General features: G+C 45.9%; 1 protein-coding gene across 2 annotated transcripts in view; it reads left to right on the plus strand.

Moving 5' to 3' along the window:
- The first annotated feature begins 204 nt into the window (after nucleotides 1-204).
- LOC137762094 (protein argonaute-1) overlaps nucleotides 205-20,446 on the plus strand; it is a 30,568-nt gene continuing 10,326 nt past the window's right edge. Inside the window, exons 1-12 of one of the 2 annotated variants that reach the window (XM_068539499.1) lie at nucleotides 205-404; nucleotides 5,380-5,563; nucleotides 7,835-7,955; nucleotides 8,398-8,579; nucleotides 8,976-9,112; nucleotides 9,337-9,471; nucleotides 9,622-9,709; nucleotides 10,368-10,515; nucleotides 14,818-14,937; nucleotides 15,309-15,440; nucleotides 15,567-15,700; nucleotides 18,828-19,012. In XM_068539499.1, coding sequence (XP_068395600.1) covers nucleotides 380-404; nucleotides 5,380-5,563; nucleotides 7,835-7,955; nucleotides 8,398-8,579; nucleotides 8,976-9,112; nucleotides 9,337-9,471; nucleotides 9,622-9,709; nucleotides 10,368-10,515; nucleotides 14,818-14,937; nucleotides 15,309-15,440; nucleotides 15,567-15,700; nucleotides 18,828-19,012 — 1,591 coding nt within the window. In that variant the 5' untranslated portion in view covers nucleotides 205-379. The remainder of the gene's footprint in view (nucleotides 405-5,379; nucleotides 5,564-7,834; nucleotides 7,956-8,397; nucleotides 8,580-8,975; nucleotides 9,113-9,336; nucleotides 9,472-9,621; nucleotides 9,710-10,367; nucleotides 10,516-14,817; nucleotides 14,938-15,308; nucleotides 15,441-15,566; nucleotides 15,701-18,827; nucleotides 19,013-20,446) is intronic. The other variant, XM_068539501.1, reaches the window with a different exon arrangement.

The following is a 20,446-nucleotide window of genomic DNA, read 5'->3' on the forward strand; positions in this document are numbered from 1 at the left end:
ACCGGAGCCCTCCCGCCGGGCTGCATGGCGACGGGTGACCGCCAGGGGCCGCTGCCTCCGGTCCCCGATGCCCCCGCCCCTCTCCATTGGCCTTTGTTGCTGTCTGAGCGCCCCGTTTGACTCGTTCCCGTCCGCCCCCTGGGCCTGGCGGTCGCGCCTGCGCACTGGCAGCTGGCCGGGCGCTAGCTGGGGGAGCTGCTGCAGGCTCCGCGGCGGCGGCTGCAACGGAGGCTGCGGGGGCGGCGGCGCGAGCGGCCGGGCTTGGGGGGGTAGCCGAGCCCGGCCCGGGAGCCCAAGCAGCTAAAGTGCAGGGTACCTAGGCCCTTCACGCTGGACTCCACAGTCTCCGGGCCGCCTGACCTCCGCACGGGTATATGGGATGGAAGCGGGACCCTCGGGAGCAGGTAAGGGCCCCCGGCAGAGGGGCACGGTGCATGCTCCAAGGACTAGGGGACTCGCGCGTGAAGAGCAGGATTTCCGAGTGAGGAAAGGTTTCCTGAGTGAGGAAAGGGGCTCTTATGAGATGGGGGGCCCAGTTTGAAGGGGGCTGTGTGCAGTTCCGGGGGAAACCTTGTGAAGGGAGCTCTGAGACGGGGGCCATTTATCAAAGGAGGCTATATGCACTCCTGGAGGTGGGAAGTGCTCTGGGAGAAGGGCCTGAACGCACGTAAGGACTCTCGGAGATCCCGGGAGGCCTAGGGAGAGGCCCGGCAGGTGGCAGGGGGCGGGCCCCAGGTGTCCAGGAGAGGAGGGGGTCGACACAGATGGGCCCAGAGCTGCCGCATGCCGGGGGCGGGGGCTCAGTTGGGCTGGGCTGGGCTGATGTCTTTTGGGAGAAGGCGCCAGAGCTGGGCTGTGAGCTCCGCCCCAGCCGGGCCTGACGCGGGGGCGAGGGTCAGGGGGCAGTGGGTGGGGATCCAGCCCCGGGATTCCACCCCCCCCCCCGAGTCTAGGGAGATGGAGCGGAGGCGCCGGAGCATGCGCGGAGGTGGCAGCTGGAACGGGTTGCCCGATGTGGTGGGGGCGTGGCCGCCCGAACCCCCCACCCCCAGACCCGCAGGTTGGCTTGGAAAAAGGAGCGTACTGTTGGGCTGCAGTCTCTCTTAGGTTATGCTGGCAGAGTACAAGTGGAAATGGGTCCCTTCCCCATCTTGGGGCTCTTGCACTTGGCCCTGAAAACCTTCAGTCATAATTTGCCAAGAATAGGTTGAGGGAAACTGCTAAAGTGCCTTATTCTGCCACTGGGATGAGGAAAGACTGGGATGGAAGCAATGTATTAGGTTATGGACGGGTCTTCCTTGAAGACAGGCCTTAAAAAATGTGTTGGTTACTGAGCTACCAAGGCCAGGACCAGGTTTACCTAGAAGGGGTTTTCTGCCTGGTTTGCACGTTTGCACGGTCCAACAGTGAGCAGAGTTGGGATCTTTTAATCCAAAGAAAATGACCTCTGTATTGAATGTCTCCTGAGTCGACAGCCTAATCTTTCTATACCTTAATATTTTTATGTTTGTTGTCCCCCACTGGGTATCTTTTCTTTTTCCTCTCTCTACTCCCCAGAAACTTGTCAGGGCCATGTTATTAGACCCAAGGTCGTCAAGCTAGCCTTTTGTCACAAATAAGTTGTTTGGGGTAGGGGGAAGTTTATAACCTTCACTATGGTGTCCCAGGTGATAGCCTTAACTTCTCCTTATTTACAATCAGGAGAAAAGGCGGTAAGAATAGAGCAGAAACTGAGGCAAGGCTGCCCCAAGAAGACCAGAGTCCCTGGATGTGCTGTGTAGTGGTGGCACCTCCTGTGTCGTGTCTCTTACCCTTTTGATGGGAGGAGCAGTCTGGACCTGGGAATCCTTTAGGTCTTGTCTCACTACTTCCTTCCATTTGATCTCGGGGTGGGAATAGGATTTCCATTTGGGACAGGAATTTCATTTCTGGTTGAAGCATCTTTGTCTTTTATACCAGATCTAATCTCCTTAAGGAAATAGCTCCTGCCGACTCATTCGAGTCATCCATTCAGTGATCTATAAGTACTTAGTGACTGCTTTCCCCAGGACAAAAACAACCTTGTAAAGGCTGTGTAAGCCTTAAGGTGGAATGCAGGGAGCAACTGACTTTAGAAAACTACTTCATCCTTCCCTTAGGCCCCTTTCTCCATTCCAGGAGCTCTCCTGGTTTTCTGGTCTGGAGACTACTTGCAGCAACCCAGGGACTACAGTAGTAGAGGTCACAGAGGTCCAGATGGATTGCTGGGAGCTGGCACCCATACCAGACTGCTAATGATCTATTATGATGAATTCCTAATGGTCTCTAGAGTGATGAAAAAGTTGACTTTTTTTTGGTTCATGTTACATATTTATAGCTTCTAGGGAAGGAACTAGAGCCTGGTATCTGGAGTTGGCTGTAGCCTAATGGGGCAGGCTTTACCTCATCAAAAGGTGTAGTTGAAACTCATTCTGGAAGCTGTGAGTGGAGGGATCCCATAACTGCGTCCTTCCTAGGCTCAGACTATTTTCTTGGAGGTTTGAGGACACAGTACGTACACAAAGCAAGGTATTGTTGCTGGCTTCACTGGGCTTATGGCCAGGTGTGCCTTCTGTGCTCAGGTGTGTTACAAGCACATATACTGGACTGGGAGCTCCCAGAGGGTAGAGGTGGTGTCTGATTTATCTGTGGAACCAACCAATGTCTGGGCCCTGACACAAGTACGTCTTTATTTTTTGAATTGAATCACATTCCAGTGTGAACATAAATGGTTAAGCACATGTGTGGATATTTAATAATTTGTGTGTACTCAGTGTGTGGACAAATTCTTTTTGGAGCGATTGGCCTTTTACGCTTTGCTTACCGGACAGCTAACTCAGCCTTGAGTTTGTCTTTTGAGTGGGCTGTCTAGCTTATTGGGAGGTATGTGGGCCCCAGAACTGCAAGGAAGGAATCCCTGAGCCAGGCCTTTCAGCTCTGTTACTTTTCCTTCTCAGGGCTGGTTGAGGATGGGGGAGGGGGAGTGTCCTTTTCATAGCCCCTCCCTCCTTGCTTTTGTCTGCAGGGAAGGGCCCCGCCCCTTTCCCCCAAGGCCCAAGCTTTGTCCTCTGTGCTGGGGCCCTCATCTGCATCACAAAGTGGCCGTCTGTCCCTGTCTGGGTCTGAAGGGAAGTGTCTCCCTTTCTCAGACTAAAAGCTGGGGGCAGGGTGGGGTTAGGGGAGGAACTTTGTACTGCTGTAAGGCTTGCAGGGGAGTGGAGTGGGAGAGAGGTTCTCTCTTCCTCTTGCCTTCCCTAGTTTGGGTATGAAGGGGAGGGTGGGGGCTCCCTGTTTTTCCAAAGCCTCCTAGGAGTGGAGGGTGCCTAAGGCTAAGTCTGGTGTGTAGTCCTGTTTCTGGGGAAGAGAAGGCTTTGAGGCTAGAGTGTCTATCCCATCCCCCATCATTTCTACCCAGCGCCTAGCTCTAGGGGATGTCTTTCTCCCAAGGCTCCTAACAATTATTCAGCCTGGGAGGCTAAGGAGGTGAATGGAATGTAAGAAAGGGTATCTCTTACCAGCTACTTCCACTAGGGTCATGTTTGTCCTGTGCCGGGTTTATAATTGTTTCTGAGCAGTGTGCAGGTGTTTGTGTGTTTGTGTGCTGTGTGTGCTTGTGTGTTCTTTGTGGTGTGTCTATGGATCTGTTTGTTAATTCATTTAGTATCTGTATATTGAACACCTATATGCCAGGCACTGGAGATTCAGCAGTGACCAAGGCAGATACAGTCTGTATCTTTGAAGAACTCACAATCTAGGCTGGTGAGGCGTATGTGTATGAAGGTACACTGTCCAGGTCTAAGTATATGTTTGGATGTGTATGTCTATCTATGGCTTGTGTATAATTTCTGTTCAGCTCTTTCTGGGGTATGTGGTCAGGTGCTAGTAGTTAAGCTTTCACTTCCCCAGGTAGCTGAATCCTGAAGACCTTTTCTCCCCAGGCTGGGCCGCCATTCCCGTCTGTGTTTCCCTGTCTGTGGAGTAGGGTAGGCTTGACAGGTGGTTAGAAGGAGACACAGCAGCTTAGCTCTGGAAAGCATGCCCCTCCCTTGAATGGTTCTGACCTCTTCCTGACCCCCCAGCTGAGGATATGCCCCATCCCCCCAGCCTCGCCAACTGTGAAAGCAGATCTCTGGTAATGGGAGGTTCTGGGCTGTTTTGTCCCTCTTTCCTCCCACCTGGGCTGGTCCTTTGCTGGCAAAGACAATAGTGGATGCTGACAGAGGGTTTTCTTAGTCAATTTCCTCTTTTCTTCCCTTTCCCCTCAAGCTAGAAAATAAAACCAGGGGCAGCAATCAGGCTGGTGGCAATGGAGGAGAAAGTAGTGGGAGTTGACCCTGCCCTAGCCCTTTCCCAAGGGCTGCCTCTGTCTTAAACCCCTTCTGCTACTGTCTGGGCCCTCTGTGTAGAAGGAGCTGTGGGCCTGGAAAGAATCTTGTATTCTTCTTCCCAGAACCAGTAATCTCGTCTTCTCCAGCCTGCTAATGTCTGCCCCTCCTTCCCAAGTCCTCTACTCTAGTTTACTCTTGCCTCAGTCTCCTACATTTAACCTGTCTTCATTCCCTAGCTTTTTCTTCTTTTGAACTTCTTCTTCATTGTCTCCCCACTTGCAGCCTTGCTTCTTGCCCAGGCTCTCAACTCTAAACTATTTTGTCTCAGCCCCTAACTCCAGCCTTTCCTCCTTCCCAGTTCAAGCATTTTTGGGCTGTGACCTCCAGTTCCAGCCTCTTCACCAGCTCCGTGTTTCAGCCTCTCTCCTTTCCTTAGTCTCCAAAATCTATCCTTTTAGCCTTTTCTCCTTTTCTGCTCCATCCTCAGCCATTCGGTTGCCTTAATCTTTTCTCAGACACTGCCCTCTTCCTTGCGCGCCCTCCCCCCATCCCCCCGCGCCAGCACTTGGCCTTCTTGAGGTCTTCCTCCTGCCTGCAGTGCAGAGAAGCATTAAGATGATACTATTTTGTGTTCAGGATGGTGATGAGTGAAGTGAGCATCTGGCTGACAGATAACAGGGCTTTCTTGGTCTGCTAGATACCTGATGGAGTCTTCATCTAGTAGAGGGAAGAAAGAGTTTTGTTACTAGAGCCAGATTTAGCCAGTCTACTTAACATGTAATAGGAAGTTATTACATACTCATTTGATGAATTTAAGATAGACAACAAGGGTAATTTTCCTAACTGGAAAGAGTTTTTAAAAAATGAGCCTGGGTTGTTTCAGCCAGTGGAAGCCCTCAGTTGGGTTGGGTAGGCAGGAAAGAGGCTTTTCCTACACTTTGCTGCTCCTGTTCTAGGAGGCCTTGTGCCTTCTCTGATCAGAGTGGTAAGGAGATTACCAGACTCTGCCCTCACCAGCCTCTCTGTCTTGTAGCTGCAGGCGCCTACCTGCCCCCCCTGCAGCAGGTGTTCCAGGCACCTCGCCGGCCTGGCATTGGCACCGTGGGGAAACCGATCAAGCTCCTGGCCAACTACTTTGAAGTGGACATCCCTAAGATTGACGTCTACCACTACGAGGTGGATATCAAGCCGGATAAGTGTCCTCGCAGAGTCAACCGGTAAGTAATGCACGTTTAAGCCACTAAGTCCAGTAGTCCTTATTTTCCTGAGTCTTACAGCCTTAAAAGAGAATCCAGAGGGGTAAAAGAAAAACTAGTAGAGGGTGATATCACCAAATTCAAGAAAGTTCTTGAGGAAGAGGTTCTAAGTAAGGTAAATGTTGAAAAATATCACTGGATTTGGCTATTAGGAGACAATTGGTACCTTTTGCCACAGTAGTTTCAGTAGAGGAGTTGGGCTAGTAAATCTAACAGCGAGTTAAGGAATAAATGGAAGGTAATGTTGTAGGGATAGTGAGAACAGATAGCTTTTTTCTAGATAGCTTGATAGTGAAGCATGGGGAGAGAGGGAATATGTTGGCTAGAGAAGATTATAAGGGGTCAAGTATAGTGCCTACTGCATTTCATTATTTGTTGAAATGAATAAATGAAATGTTTTTAAGAATGAGACATGGGTATGTTTATAAACCGAGAAGGAACTAGTGCAGGAGAGGTTAAAGATACAAGACAGAGAGGAGAGGAATGAGTGGGGGGATGTCCTTGCTGAGGCAGGAGGACATATATATATTTGCACAATGTAAAAAAAAATTTTAATATTACAGGAAGAATAGCAATGGAAAATGTCTCGTATTACCTTGGCCTCCTGTCTCCTAGTCCCTTTCCCCAGATGCATTCATTATTACCATTCTTGAGTACACTTCCAGATATTTTTCTATACATATGCAAGCATATATGTTTATAGAACATTTTTAAAGCACACAGAATACAGAATCTTATGTACACTGCTCTGCACCTTGTTTTTTTCCACTGAACAATATAATTTGGAAAGTAATACATATCAGTACCTACATATCTGTCTCATTCTTTTGCATAGCTTCATAGATATTCCATTGAATGGATATATTGTAACCTATTTAATGAATCTATTCAGGAACACTTAGGTTGAGTCTAAACTTTTGCTACAAAAATGAAACTGTGTAGAATATTAATATAGATACATTTTTGCACGCAAATACAAGTGTATCTGTAGGATAAGTTCCTAGGCTGGAATTGCTGGCATAATACATTTAAAATTTTTGAGATGTTGCCAGTTTTTTTTAAGGTAAGTTGTACCAATTTATACTCCCATGAGTAAGGTAGCCCCCCATATCTGCACCAATTCAGTATATTGGATTTTTTAATTGTTGGCATTCTGATAAGTAGAGAATTATATCTTGGTCTAATTTTAAATTGTATTTCTCTACTGAGTGAAGTTGAACATATTTTCAGATGTTTAAAAATTATATATGGAAGGGATATTTCAAGTGTGAGAGGAAAGAAAGAGGAAAAGAGGCAAGTGTATATAAATGTATTTGTTTATATGTCTGGGAACTTGAGGGTGGCCTTACCTTCTATGTTCTACTCTTGTCAAAATTATTAAAGATGTTTTTTGATCTGAGGTAGGAATGGATTCTGTCGTTAGAGGGGTAGTGGAGAAGGTTTGACACAATCTGTGAGGATGGAAGTGATCAGAGATATGAAAAAGATTGCTGGGCAGCACTGAGGCCTAATTGGCATTAAAACCATATGTTTACAGTTGCTTCCAATGTATAGTTTGAGTCTTTTTATCCAATAGTATTCAAGAGCTTTGGTTTAGAAAGCGAAGAGTTCAGATAGCTGGATGGACTGGGATTTTGAAGGCTAGTTGGATACTCTGGAATCTAAGTAGCAGAGGACAGGAAGTGAAATCAAGAAAGAGACGATAATGGAGAGAAAACAGGGTGGTAGAACTAAGGACTTCGGAGAGATGGAAGAGATGAGGTTCGTCTTCCACACTTCATTCCTATTCCAATTCAAGTCTCTTCCCCATCTACCTTTCTTGATTATCAGCTTGGGGATTGGAGCAGCCTAGATTTTGTTCCTAATTCTGGACAGACCCTGAGATTAAGCCCTTCTCCCCTCAGCCTCCCCCTCTGCTCAGAAGGCACTCACAACCACTCTTTTAGGTCCTTCGGAGCCTTGGTGATCCGAGGACCAAAAATATCACCTGGGAGCGTGTTAGAAACGTAGAATTTCAGACTTTGCTCTAAATCTGCTGAATCAGAACCTACATTTTAGATCTCTAGGTGATTCATATGAATGTTGAAGCTTGAGAAGCACTGCTATAGAGTAGAGATTAGTAGCTGGTAGGACAGAATATAGTAGATGGGACATTGCCTGGACTTTAAATTACTTCCAAGAGCTTGAAGTGGTAGTCTTTCAGCTTCCACTGGCCTTTCCCATTCCCCACAGGGAAGTGGTGGAATACATGGTCCAGCATTTCAAGCCTCAGATCTTTGGTGATCGCAAGCCCGTGTATGATGGAAAGAAGAACATTTACACTGTCACAGCACTGCCCATTGGCAATGAACGGGTAAGGTTGGGAGTCACGTTGGACCTGTGTCAGGGGTCTGGGGAGGGACAGAACTCAACTAAGCCTGTTTGGAGTCTGGCAGTCCAGAGATCCCTTTCATCTTCTGTGCTGAGGAAGTGTGTTTTAGGGTGAGGGATGGGTAGGTGCTGATGTTTATTTAGCCTCCTGTATGTCTGTCCCTGTCCAAACAGACTGAGATTAGACTTAAAATAGACCTAAGGGACTTCCTACTAAGTGTGGTTGAGAGGGACAGATACACTGAGCCAAGGTGGCTGGAGACTAAGGGGCTGGATTTACTCTGAAGTTTTCATTGTGAGTCCCTATCAGCTTAAGAAGCAGATTCTTGGGAAATCTATGGGGTGAAGGATAATAGGGGCAAGGCAAGGAATATTGGACTGTGGGACAGCATCAGCAATCTTTCACCCCTTTCTCTTTCCTGAAGGTTGACTTCGAGGTGACAATCCCTGGGGAAGGGAAGGATCGAATCTTCAAGGTCTCCATCAAGTGGCTAGCCATTGTGAGCTGGCGCATGCTGCATGAGGCCTTGGTTAGTGGCCAGATCCCCGTTCCCCTGGAGTCTGTGCAAGCCCTGGATGTGGCCATGAGGCACCTGGCATCCATGAGGTACTGGGTGTAGTTAGTATCTGGGCTACAAGTGGTGGCAGAAGTGCTGTGGGAGGAGGAGGGGAATGAGCATATTAAGGTCCCTCCGTGTGCCTTTCAAATAAAAATTTCTTTGAAGCCCTACCATATACCAGGCAAGTGTGCATATACATTTAGATGGTTTAAAACTTTGGCCCTGTCCCTTTTAGATATCTTTGGACCTCACCCCATCTGTCCCTGCAGGGCAGTAAAAGGGGAGAGACTTGCACAAGGTCAGTCACACAACTAGTAAAGGATCAGAGCTGGAATTAAAGCCCTGGTGTCCTGCCTTCCAGGCCAGGGCTCCTCCGTGCCCAGGATGCCTCACAGGGTGGGGGCCTGTGCCCGAGGGACCAGTTCTCTGCCTGTCCCTGCCAGGTACACCCCTGTGGGCCGCTCCTTCTTCTCACCGCCTGAGGGCTACTACCACCCGCTGGGGGGTGGGCGCGAGGTCTGGTTCGGCTTTCACCAGTCTGTGCGCCCTGCCATGTGGAAGATGATGCTCAACATTGATGGTGAGTGGGGAGAGCTATGGAGCCAGGGGCACCCTGAGTCCAGTGACCACACTCCCAGCCTCATCCCTCCCAGCTCTGTAACCACACTCCTAGTCTAATCCCTACAGCCCTGGGACCCCTCCCCCATCCCAATACCCTATAAAGAAGAGGGTGTAAAGAGCAGTGCTTCCGTTTATTCTGGAAGACAGAACCTGAGCTGAGCTGTACCTACCATGTCCCCACAGTCTCAGCCACTGCCTTCTACAAGGCGCAGCCAGTGATTGAGTTCATGTGTGAGGTGCTGGACATCAGGAACATAGATGAGCAGCCCAAGCCCCTCACGGACTCTCAGCGTGTGCGCTTCACCAAGGAGATCAAGGGTGAGGACCCAACCAGGCGGGGAGGGGAATCAGTGCTACTTTCTCTTTAGTCCTAAAAGGAAATCCCCTTGGGATATATTCAGGGGAGAGGCCAAGCCTGGGCACATGAGCAACCTTTTCGAACCCTGACAAGCAGTGTGTGTATCCCAGGCCTGAAGGTGGAAGTGACCCACTGTGGACAGATGAAGAGGAAATACCGCGTGTGTAATGTTACCCGCCGCCCTGCCAGCCATCAGACGTAAGTTGACAAGGCTGCTAAGCCATACTGTTGGTGGAAGAGGGCCGATATTTCAACATACTCTGTTCACTTTCTCTGCACCCACACCTGGCCCTGAGGATGAGCCCTGTTTTTGAAGATAAGCTGTGGGAATTTGGCATCCCTCCCCTAACCTTCCCAGATCCATTGATACTCTCCCTACCATTTTTACCTTCTTGGTCTCCACCTTTCCTTCTTGGGCGTTTACTAGAGAGCAGGTGTCTTTCTCTGGCTTCTTTCTCAGTTCTATAAATGTTAGAATCTCTCTCAACTTATTCTTCCTCCTGAAAAAGAAAGTTGAGATCCTGGGCTAGACCCTTGGGAAAGTTGTCACTGATTCCATCTATCTTCTTCACCTCAGACTGTGCTGGACTATGAGTGCCTACTGTGTGTCAGGCTTCATGTACAACACTAGAAATACAGATGAGTCAGATATGATCTGACCATTGTGGAACTTGCCTTTCAAATCTTTGGCTTCACTCTTGGAGCCCTGTATTTCCTCTGCTTTCCCATGAGTGGTGGGAGTGCTCAAAGAGGTTGGATAGGGATGAAGTCAAGTCTGGCGCTTCCCATGGTTGTAGGTCTAGAAAGGTGTTACTGAATGCTGGGCTATGACACCTCTTTCCCTTCCCCCAAACAGGTTTCCCTTGCAGCTGGAGAGTGGACAGACTGTGGAGTGCACAGTGGCACAGTATTTCAAGCAGAAATATAACCTTCAGCTCAAGTATCCCCACCTGCCCTGCCTGCAAGTTGGCCAGGAACAAAAGCATACCTACCTGCCCCTAGAGGTGAGACTGCCAAGTAATGGCCTGGCTGGGGAACAAGCATGGTACCTGCACACTGATCATCAGAGGTCTGTTCTTCCATATGTAGTCTCTCATCATTTTTAGGTTTGGAAAATTGATGTTCTGAGAGGTCATTCTGTGAAATGTAGGCCTCATTCTTTTTTTTTTTTTTTAATACATGTATCCACTTATTTATTTATTTATTTATGGCTGTGTTGGGTCTTCGTTTCTGTGCAAGAGCCTTCTCTAGTTGCGGCAAGCGGGGGCCACTCCTCATCGCGGTGCACGGGCCTCTCACTATCGCGGCCTCTCTTGTTGCGGAGCACAGGCTCCAGACGCGCAGGCTCAGTAATTGTGGCCCACGGGCCTAGTCAGTCCCCTGCATTGGCAGGCAGACTCTCAACCACTGCGCCACCAGGGAAGCCCCAGGCCTCATTCTTAACTGCTGAGTTCTTTACTTATCCCGCATCCTGCTCTCGTATTCTTTCAGGACTGCCAGGCAGAGGCAAAAGCTGTATTTACTGTTTAATAAGTAATTAGTTCATTCAGGACAGAGATTTCAGATACCTACACTCATGTCCTCTTAATTTGTCTTTCCCTGTCTGGAGCTGGGGGTCTAAATGACCTAAAGATACAAGTATACTTTATTTTACAGAAAATGGACATGAACGTTACCTGTAACGTGAATCCTATATCCCCAGTGATCAATGTGTTCCTTTTTTTTAAAAAATTAATGAATTTATTTATGTTTGGCTGCATTGGGTCTTCGTTGCTGTGTGCGGGCTTTCTCTAGTTGTGGCGAGCGGGGGCTACTCTTCGTTGCGGTGCGCGGGCTTCTCATTGCGGTGGCTTCTCTTCCTGAGGAGCACAGGCTCTAGGTGTGCGGGCTTAGTAGTTGTGGCTCAAGGGCTCAGTAGTGGCTCAAGGGCTCTAGAGTGCAGGCTCAGTAGTTGTGGCGCATGGGCTTAGTTGCTCCGCGTCATGTGGGATCTTCCCAGACCAGGGATCGAACCCGTGTCCCCTGCATTGGCAGGCATCGGATTCTTAACCACTGCGCCACGAGGGAAACCCAATGTGTTCCTTTTGAAAAAGTTTTTGCTCCAAGATTTGTCATATTTTTATGCTTCAGCAGACCTTTGAAATTCTGCAATTAAAGAATAGTAATGCTCTGAAGTCATTTGCATTAAGTCATAGAATGCAAATGGAGAACCACTGGGCTGTATTTGGTTTTCTATACACTAGCCAAAATGTCTAATGAGAAACTATCTCTGACTGCTTCATTGTCTAGTCCAGTGCTGCTCAAAGTGTGGTCAGTGGACCAAGAGCATAGGTATTACCTGAGAGCTTGTTTGAAATGCAGAATCTCAGGTTCCACCTAGACCTACTGAATCAGTATCTCTTTTAGCAGAATCTAAAGAGGATTCATATGAACATTTAAGTTGGAAAAGCACTAGCCTAGATTACCATCTTACTCTGTTCTAGCAGCAGGAGTCAGATAGCTGGGACCAAAACTTAAGCCTTCTGTGAGCTTTTGGGATTTCAGAACTAACCAGAGGAAATTAGGCTGAAGGGAGAAGAGATCCCAAAGCGCAAGAACTCTGACTTAGTAATAGCTGCTGATGCACACAAAGTGGGATGAAGACAATATGTTCTCTGAGATGTAAACAGAAGTCTTTAACGGCAATTACAGCTAAGTAGATAGGCTTTGGGTAATATCTACTGCAAGCTGAGATTTGTTAGCAAATTGACATTACTTCTGTTTAAACAATAGTTTCCAAGGTGAATAACTTATGTATTTTGATTTTTACTGTTGCTTGTTTATTTAACAAATATTTATTGAACTTCTACTATGAGTCATACACTCCTAGGTGTGGGGAAAGCAGAGATTAACAAGACAGATAAGGTCCCTGCTGTCATGGAGCTTATAATCTAGAAGGGGGAGATAGATAGTAAATTGATAAATAAGATAGTTTCAGTTGGTGGTAAGTGCTATAAGAATAATAAAACAGGTTAAGGGGATAGTCATAAGGGTGGAGCGGGTTGGAGATTCACTTTAGTTATTGTGGTCAGGGAAGGCTTCTTTTTTTTTTTTTCTTTTTGGCCACACTGACGGCATGTGGAACTTCCCCAACCAGGAATCGAACCTGTGCGAGTGCGGAATCTTAACCACTGGACCACCAGGGAAGGCTTCTTTTAGGAGACATTAGAGCTGAGTCCCAAATTATGAGATAGAACCAACCTCTTACAACCTGAAGGAAGAGCCTTCCAGGCAAGAGTTTAATAGCGAGTACAAAGACTCTAAAGCAGCAGGGAGCTTGGGTCTTCTTAGAGAGACAGAAGGCTTAGTGGCTGGTATGTAGTGTATGAGGGGAGAAGTAGTAGGAGATGATTTTGGAGAGAGGTACAGGGTCAAATCACATAGGCTATTGTAGGTGATAGTTTTTTTTTTAGAATTGCTTTATTGAGATATAATTCACATTCCATAAAATTCACCCTCTTAAAATATACAATTCAGTGGGTTTTAGTTAATTCACAGAGTTGCACAACCATTACTGTTGTCTGATTCTAAAACATTTTCATCGCCCCCAGAAGAAAGCCCATACCCATTAACAGTCACTTACCATTCCCTCTGCCCTCCTCACCAGCCCCTACTAACCACTGATCTACTTCTGTCTCTGTGGATTTGCCTATTCTGGACATTTCATATAAATGGAATTATATAATATATGGCCTTTTTTTAAGTGGCCTGTTTCACTTAACGTAATGTCTTCAGGGTTCATCTATATTGTAGCATACGTCAGAATTCCCTTCCTTTTTAAGGCTGAATAATATTTCCATGTATGTATATACCGCATTTTGTTTATCTATTCATTCATTGATGGACACTTGGGTTGCTTTCACCTTCTAGCTATTATGAATAATGCTGCTATGAATATAGGCTTACAAATATTTGTTCTAGTCCCTGCTTTCATTTCTTTTGAGTACATACCCAGAAGTGGAATTACTGGATCATTTGGTAATTCTGTGTTTAATTTTTGGAGGAATCACTATACTGTTTTCCACAGCATCTGTACCATTTTACATTCCCACCAGCAATGCACAAGGGGTCCAATTTCTCTACATCCCTGCTTTAGTCTTTTTCCCAGAGTTGATTCTGTAGTTGAAATTATCCGTAAAGAGTTCTACAACTTTAAGTTACCTTCAAGAGAGCAACCTCACAAATTTTAACAATTCTGGATTTTCATTAAGGGAATTGACTAATTCTTTGAGGTACAGAGTTTAAGGGCAGGTGACCTTGTCCTGGTTTTCCCTACCATTGTTAAGCATGAACTCTGGAAATTAGGCAGAGAAGCAGTACTTAGTTTATTGGCCCTATGGGAACAAGTTTTACATTTCATTTCATCTAAATCCTCACAACAGCTTCAAGAGACAGCTAGTGCTTTTTCCGGTGGCTAAAATTAAAGAAGCAGAGTCTTAGAGTGGTTAAGAGTCCTGCCCAAGGTAGCATCTTCTAGAATTGGCAAAGCTGGACTTCAAACTCAAGTGTTCTTGGATTCTCTCTACTTTGCCAAAAGGCTTCCTGTTCACTGCTTCCTGAATATAGTATATTGGGCAGTGGAAGTCTTATATATCACTAGAAGGTCTTTTCTGATCTCCATTGTGTTCTCTGGGGCCCAATACAGAGGAACCATGTGGCAGGATGTTCCTCACACCAACAGAGCACACTGGCAGTCAACAGACAGTGATTTCTATAGTCCAAGGGTTCAGTGATCATCTGTAGGCTCGGGCTCAAGAGTTAAGAGTCACTGCTAGTTCTCCTGATGTGTTGCAGTGTGGAACGACTGACTGCCTGCTACCATTGGAGAGCTGTCAACTACCTAGGCATCCAGTTTGTGTGTATTGTGTTTTTTAGTATTCAGAAGAGCTCTAGACTGGGTCCTTTGGTAAATAATAATTTATGCTACAACTTACTGAGTGTTTACTATGTTCAGAACTGTACTTGGTTCTTTAAGTTCTTTATTTAATTTAGTCTCCAGACAGTCCTAGGAGATTGTTACTGTTCTCCCTATTTAGTATATGAGCCCTGAGCCCAGATCTGCCTCTGGATCCTAAGCTCTTAATCACAAAGTGGCTGTATTACCTTTTGTATTGCACGTGGATATTTTCTAACTTACCTGTCTATGAACAAGGGATTTTCTAGTCCGTTTCCCAGGACTGACAGCCAAGTCCTCTTCCCTTACTATGGGGCTCCGGGTATAGGGTGGACTATACTCAAGCCAGCGGTACCTATTCTTGTTTCCTTAGGTCTGTAACATTGTGGCTGGGCAGCGCTGCATTAAGAAGCTGACTGACAACCAGACTTCAACCATGATAAAGGCTACAGCTAGATCGGCCCCAGACAGACAAGAGGAGATCAGCCGCCTGGTCAGTGAGGATGCAGAGAAACGTATGCTTGGTTGCTCAGTCATGGGAGTCCCTGGTAGCATAGATGCCTTTCTGCCCTGGCAGGACCCTTAGGAAAACAAAAGTCTGGATTTGTTACCTGGGACTCCATAGGACTGCTCTTGCTTCTTGACCCTGTAGCTACTTTGTTTCCTATCTCTTTTTCTCTCCTGTATTACTTCCCTATGTTATCCATTCCCACTTACCTCATTTTCCACTTCCCCCCAACCCCCTTTTTAGGGCTATTTCTTGCCAGCCTCATCTGTTCTTCAGGACTTTCTGCTTGGGACCTGGAGGGTGAGCAATATTGCCAAGCTACTGCTCTCCTGAGATCGCCTTCTTCTGTCTTACAGATGAAGAATGCCAGCTACAACCTAGATCCCTACATCCAGGAATTTGGGATCAAGGTGAAGGATGACATGACGGAGGTGACAGGGCGAGTGCTGCCGGCGCCCATCTTGCAGTACGGCGGCCGGGTGAGCAGGGTCAGGGCCAGACAACATCTCTGGGACATGTGGGGGGAGGTTGGGTTGTATAGCCAGTGGCTTTTGCTCCCCTACCCACCTGGGTCTACTGAGGCTCACCTGGACGCCCCCTTTGCCTATCCCCAGAACCGGGCCATTGCCACACCCAATCAGGGTGTCTGGGACATGCGGGGGAAACAGTTCTACAATGGGATTGAGATCAAAGTCTGGGCCATTGCCTGCTTCGCACCCCAAAAACAGTGTCGAGAAGAAGTGCTCAAGTAAGGAGGTTGGGTGTATGGATGGAAGGGTGGGAAGGACCCTAGAGCTGCCTAACTTCCTCTGCTCCCAAGGGGCCACGATTTGATCTGTAGTCTGTTCTTTCTGAGTCTTGACTCTCCCCCCTCTGTGCTGTCTGGCTCACACTTCTGCCTGCTTCTTTTCTGTCCATCTGTGGTCAGGAGTCTTGATAAGGAGCCATATCTGTGTCAGAGATGATGATTTCAGGCCATGAATCTCCTAAGGGAGACCTGAATTATTTTATTGTTACAATTATTAACATGGGTGGTAAACAGTAGTAGTGATGACTATAATGTTTGTGCCAACATTATACCTAATTTTATGTTCTCTTATTTCATCTTCACAGTGAGTAGGTGGTCGTATTTCCATTTTCAGGAGACTGAGGCTCAAAGAGGTTAAGTAACTTGTACAAGGTTTGCATTATCAAGAAAGTGTCAGATTGGGATCAAATCAGTTCAGAGGTTTCAAAGCTTATATTCCTAATTGGAAATAAAAGTTCAGCTGGTATTCTGTGCACAGAGTTTGTTCAGTCGGGTCCAAGTGACCTGAATTAGGTGAACATGAATTGTAAGGGCCTCTGAGCCACCTGTGGCTGAGTGGCTGGGAGTAGATGACAGCAATGAAGAAAGTGATATAGCCAAATGGTTTAAAGGAACAGGTTAGGGGAGTAATGGTCTTGAATGAGTGAATAAGTAAGTGAAGAAGTCACCAACCCTTCCCCTGCAGTCTTCTTTTTTTAAAACAGCTTTATTGAGATATTTTTCAAATACCACAAAAGTTACCCATTTAAAGTGTACAGTTCAGTGTTCCTGCAGTCTTTTGAAGTGGTAGCTTTTTTTTTTTCTCTGGATCCGGAGTAAGGTCAGTGCACTCTGGGGCTGAGAAAGAATCAGTGGAGCTGACCACTTCGGGCAGTGATGAGAATTAGTAGAGATGTGTGCCCTGGTGGGTTCAGCTGGCCTTGGGATTTTCATAAGAATTAGTTACAGCAGCCCCTGATGAATATGGAGACTCTGGCCCTCCTCCCCTCACAGATACATAACTACTTCCACACAATTATAGTTTCTCTTAAATATGTTCCTCTTGTCTCCTTTCCTGGGTTCTTGGGATTTTAGCCCCATGTAGGCCAGGCTGCTCTTAGCCTTGGCCAGGCTTTGGAGGGCTGGTCCTTAACCAATATTAGAAAGGCTCTCAGCTCTGTGCCTTTGTGTCACATTGTTGGTAGCTCCACTCTTGGTGTGTTTCTCTCTCATTCCCGTGTCCTTCCCCTGTCCCATTCTTTTGAGAAGCAATTTGTTGTTCTGGATATTTTGGGGTACAGAAACTGATAAACCTAGAATCTCAGAGTTGGAAGGAGTCAGTTCATCCCCTTCTTGCAATGATCCCTAGATTCAGGGAGTAAAAATGTGACTTGTACACCTGGGTCAGGGTACCCAGTTGCATGTATGGTTCTGGGCTAAAGATTAAGATTTGAGAGTTTACGGCTGTGGCAGTGGATGAGATTGTCCAGGGAGAATGTGCGTAGTGAACAGAGGCTGAAAATAGAACCCAGAGAAACTAGAAAGGAAATAGAACAAAGTTCCTACATGTGTATGAGGGAATGGGATCCAAAGCACAGAAAAAGCCATCCTTTCTACTGAGACAAAAGGGGAAGAGATGAGGTGGAGAAATTGGTAATTGGGGAGGTATAAGGGAGTCCTAGGGTCAACCCTCAGAATTTTCTTCTGGCTAAAGAAGCCCTGTTACCTCAGCTATATCACTTTTAGGACAGGATTTTAAGACTATCTCCATCCTAGAGTTCTGTAAACACTTTGTGGCCCCCAGCACTGGACATAATATCCCAAGTATGATCTGGTAATAGAAGATAGGGAAAACCACTTTCCTTGAAGTAGAGACCCACTTACTGATGGAATCTGGTAACACATTGGCTTTTTTAATAGCTATACTGTAGTTGTATACAAAGCAGAGAAATGGAAGAAACACTGTTAGTTGTCCATCAGAGCCCTGGCTCTTATTTACATGAAATAATAGGTTATATTTTTTATTCTAATATTTATTTGAAAAAAATTTTTTAAATAGAATAATATGGAAAACATCCATGTGTCCATCATCCAGAATATTGTCATATTTATTTTATCCTTTTTAAAAAGTAAATAAAATATTAAAGATAAATTTGACATTCCTTTATATCCTCCATTCTAGTCCCGTTCCTCCTTTCTGATGCAGTCACTGTCATGAATTATAACCTTCCTACCCAATTTATGTATTTTATATACCTATATGTATATAAGTGATTTAAAATTTTATACAACAGTGTTGTACTGTATTAATCTTACGTTTTTTTTTTTCTTTGTAACTAAATAAGTAAAAAATTTATTTCCTCACTGTATAGGCTTTTGAATCCATCTTATTGATATTTATATGCTATATAATAACATCCCCTAAACAATTGCTTTTATTCTCTATTTGTACATTGTTGCTTTTAATCTAAATGCAGGACTTTCACAAATTGAATTTCCTGCTGCTCCTTTCAGTCTGTCATTATATTTATGTGGCTCGATTTTTTTTTTTTAATCTATTGCATGTGAACCCTCTCTTCCAGCTTTGTCTTCCTTTCCTAGGGTAAAGCTCTAAAGCCAAAAGAAAGAAGCTTGTTTAATTATTTGCTCTCAGGCTTCAAAGAACCAGTAGGGGAGGAGGGAGCTCATTTTTCTCTGAGCATCTCCTGTGCTCTGATCACTGTTGGAACCTTATTTATTTTAATTTGAGCCAAGAGGCCCTCCTCTTGGGCATCTTCCTATTGCTGTAGACTTAAAACATAGGAACCAGCTGCTTGAATGGGACAACATGGGGGGACTTTGAGAATTCCCACAGGTCCCTTCTCTGGGCTCCCTCAGCTCTCTGCTTGTACCATTGAACACTTAGCAAGCTCTATCTTGTCCTATCCAACTGTAAATGTGCTTTTTACACTAGATGTGATGATGTCTCATTCATCTTAGAATCTGTCAGTGCCTGTCCTAGTGCTAGACCCCTAAGATGGAGGCATTTGGTTAGAGGTATTAAAGTGGGACTTACCTGCCTCCTGTCATGACCATACTTGTGCTGCAGGAACTTCACAGACCAGCTGCGGAAGATTTCCAAGGATGCAGGGATGCCCATCCAGGGCCAGCCTTGCTTCTGCAAATATGCGCAGGGGGCAGACAGCGTGGAGCCCATGTTCCGGCATCTCAAGAACACCTACTCAGGGCTGCAGCTCATTATCGTCATCCTGCCAGGGAAGACGCCAGTGTATGGTACAGTTCTGTTGGGACAGTGATTACGATGATAGGACTCTTCTCAGGGTAGCTCCCTGGAAGATCCTAGGGCCGACTCAGTGTGGATTCTTGGCTCTAGCCAGAGCTGTTCCTTAGTGTCAGTGCTCTTCTTAGAGGAGAAATATTAGCCTATATGAGCCAGTTAGTCATCTCTGGTCCTGTTTACCTGCTCACAGTTCCTCCCAGTGACATTTACTGGGGTCCTCTGTGTGCTGGTGTGTATGCCAGGCTAAGCTGAGCCGGATACAGAGATGGGTCAGTCCAGATTCCTATTCTTAGGAGTGCATTGTCTGTCAGGACATAGGGCAGCACACCCAAGCAGAATTTGTGGTGGTTCTGTTGGTGTTCCACTGCTGGGAATGATGTAGACTTTTTGAGAAGCTTTCCCTCTCTTTTCAGAATGAGAATGACTATATACATCTCTGACTCAGTGCTTTTCTCTTACTCTTTTTTTCCTCTCCACCTCTCTTCAAAGGAAGAGATGTCTCTCCTTTTATCTTACTCAACCCACGTGTGCTCTTGTTTCTATTCCATCCTTTTACCTTTGGGACCCTTGAACCCTCAAACATCTTTAGATTCCCCACGCTAGAGCACATTACCACAGTCATGCCATCTCCTTTAGCTTTTTTCTTCCTATTTTCTTGTTTTTCTTCATCAGCGTTTTTAAATGAGTTCTCTACATTTTCTACCCCCACTTCCTCACCAGCCACTTACTCCTTAGCCTTTTTCATTTATTTTACCTCTGCCATTCTCCTAAACCTCCTCTGCAGAGGGTCACCAATGACCTTTCTCCTCTTGACTTCTTGATATTTTCTCCTGTCTCTCCTTAATTGTTTTTGTCATTACCAGGAATGCCTGGCATTTTCCAGATTTCTGTACTCTGCCCTCTCTGCCTTTTCATTCTAGTGAAATTCTCATCCATTTCAGTTGTTTCAGTCATCAACTATTGTTACTGTATGTTATATTGTATTATTAAAATCTTGATTCCACCCTTGACCTCTCTGCAGTTCCGATCTCTCCCTTTGACCTATCTCCCTTCCACAACAGTTTATTGATCACCTACTGTGTGTGAAAAGAAGCACTGCTAGATCCTGAATACATTGGTGGATAAAACAGATGTGCTCTCTGCTCTTACAAAGTGTTTTGGTGAACGATCTCTTTAGTAGCTTGTCTCCTCTGTCTACCAGTAAGCCCTTCTCTTTACTTTTCTCTTCTGTGTTGGCATCACAATTGCTTCTGGGTACCTTCATCCAGACTTTGGGGACAGTCTGTCTTCTCTTTGCCTCACCTCTAATGCTCTTTTTTACAGTATTAAGATGTATTCCCTGCTCTCCACCCACTCTTCTCAATTTAGTTCTAACATTTCTTCTTAAATCTTTCTTGTATAGGTTACTGGATGAGACTTTTTGTGAT

This window comes from Eschrichtius robustus, chromosome 3, assembly GCF_028021215.1.
Source record: "Eschrichtius robustus isolate mEscRob2 chromosome 3, mEscRob2.pri, whole genome shotgun sequence".
Classification (NCBI taxonomy): domain Eukaryota; kingdom Metazoa; phylum Chordata; class Mammalia; order Artiodactyla; family Eschrichtiidae; genus Eschrichtius; species Eschrichtius robustus.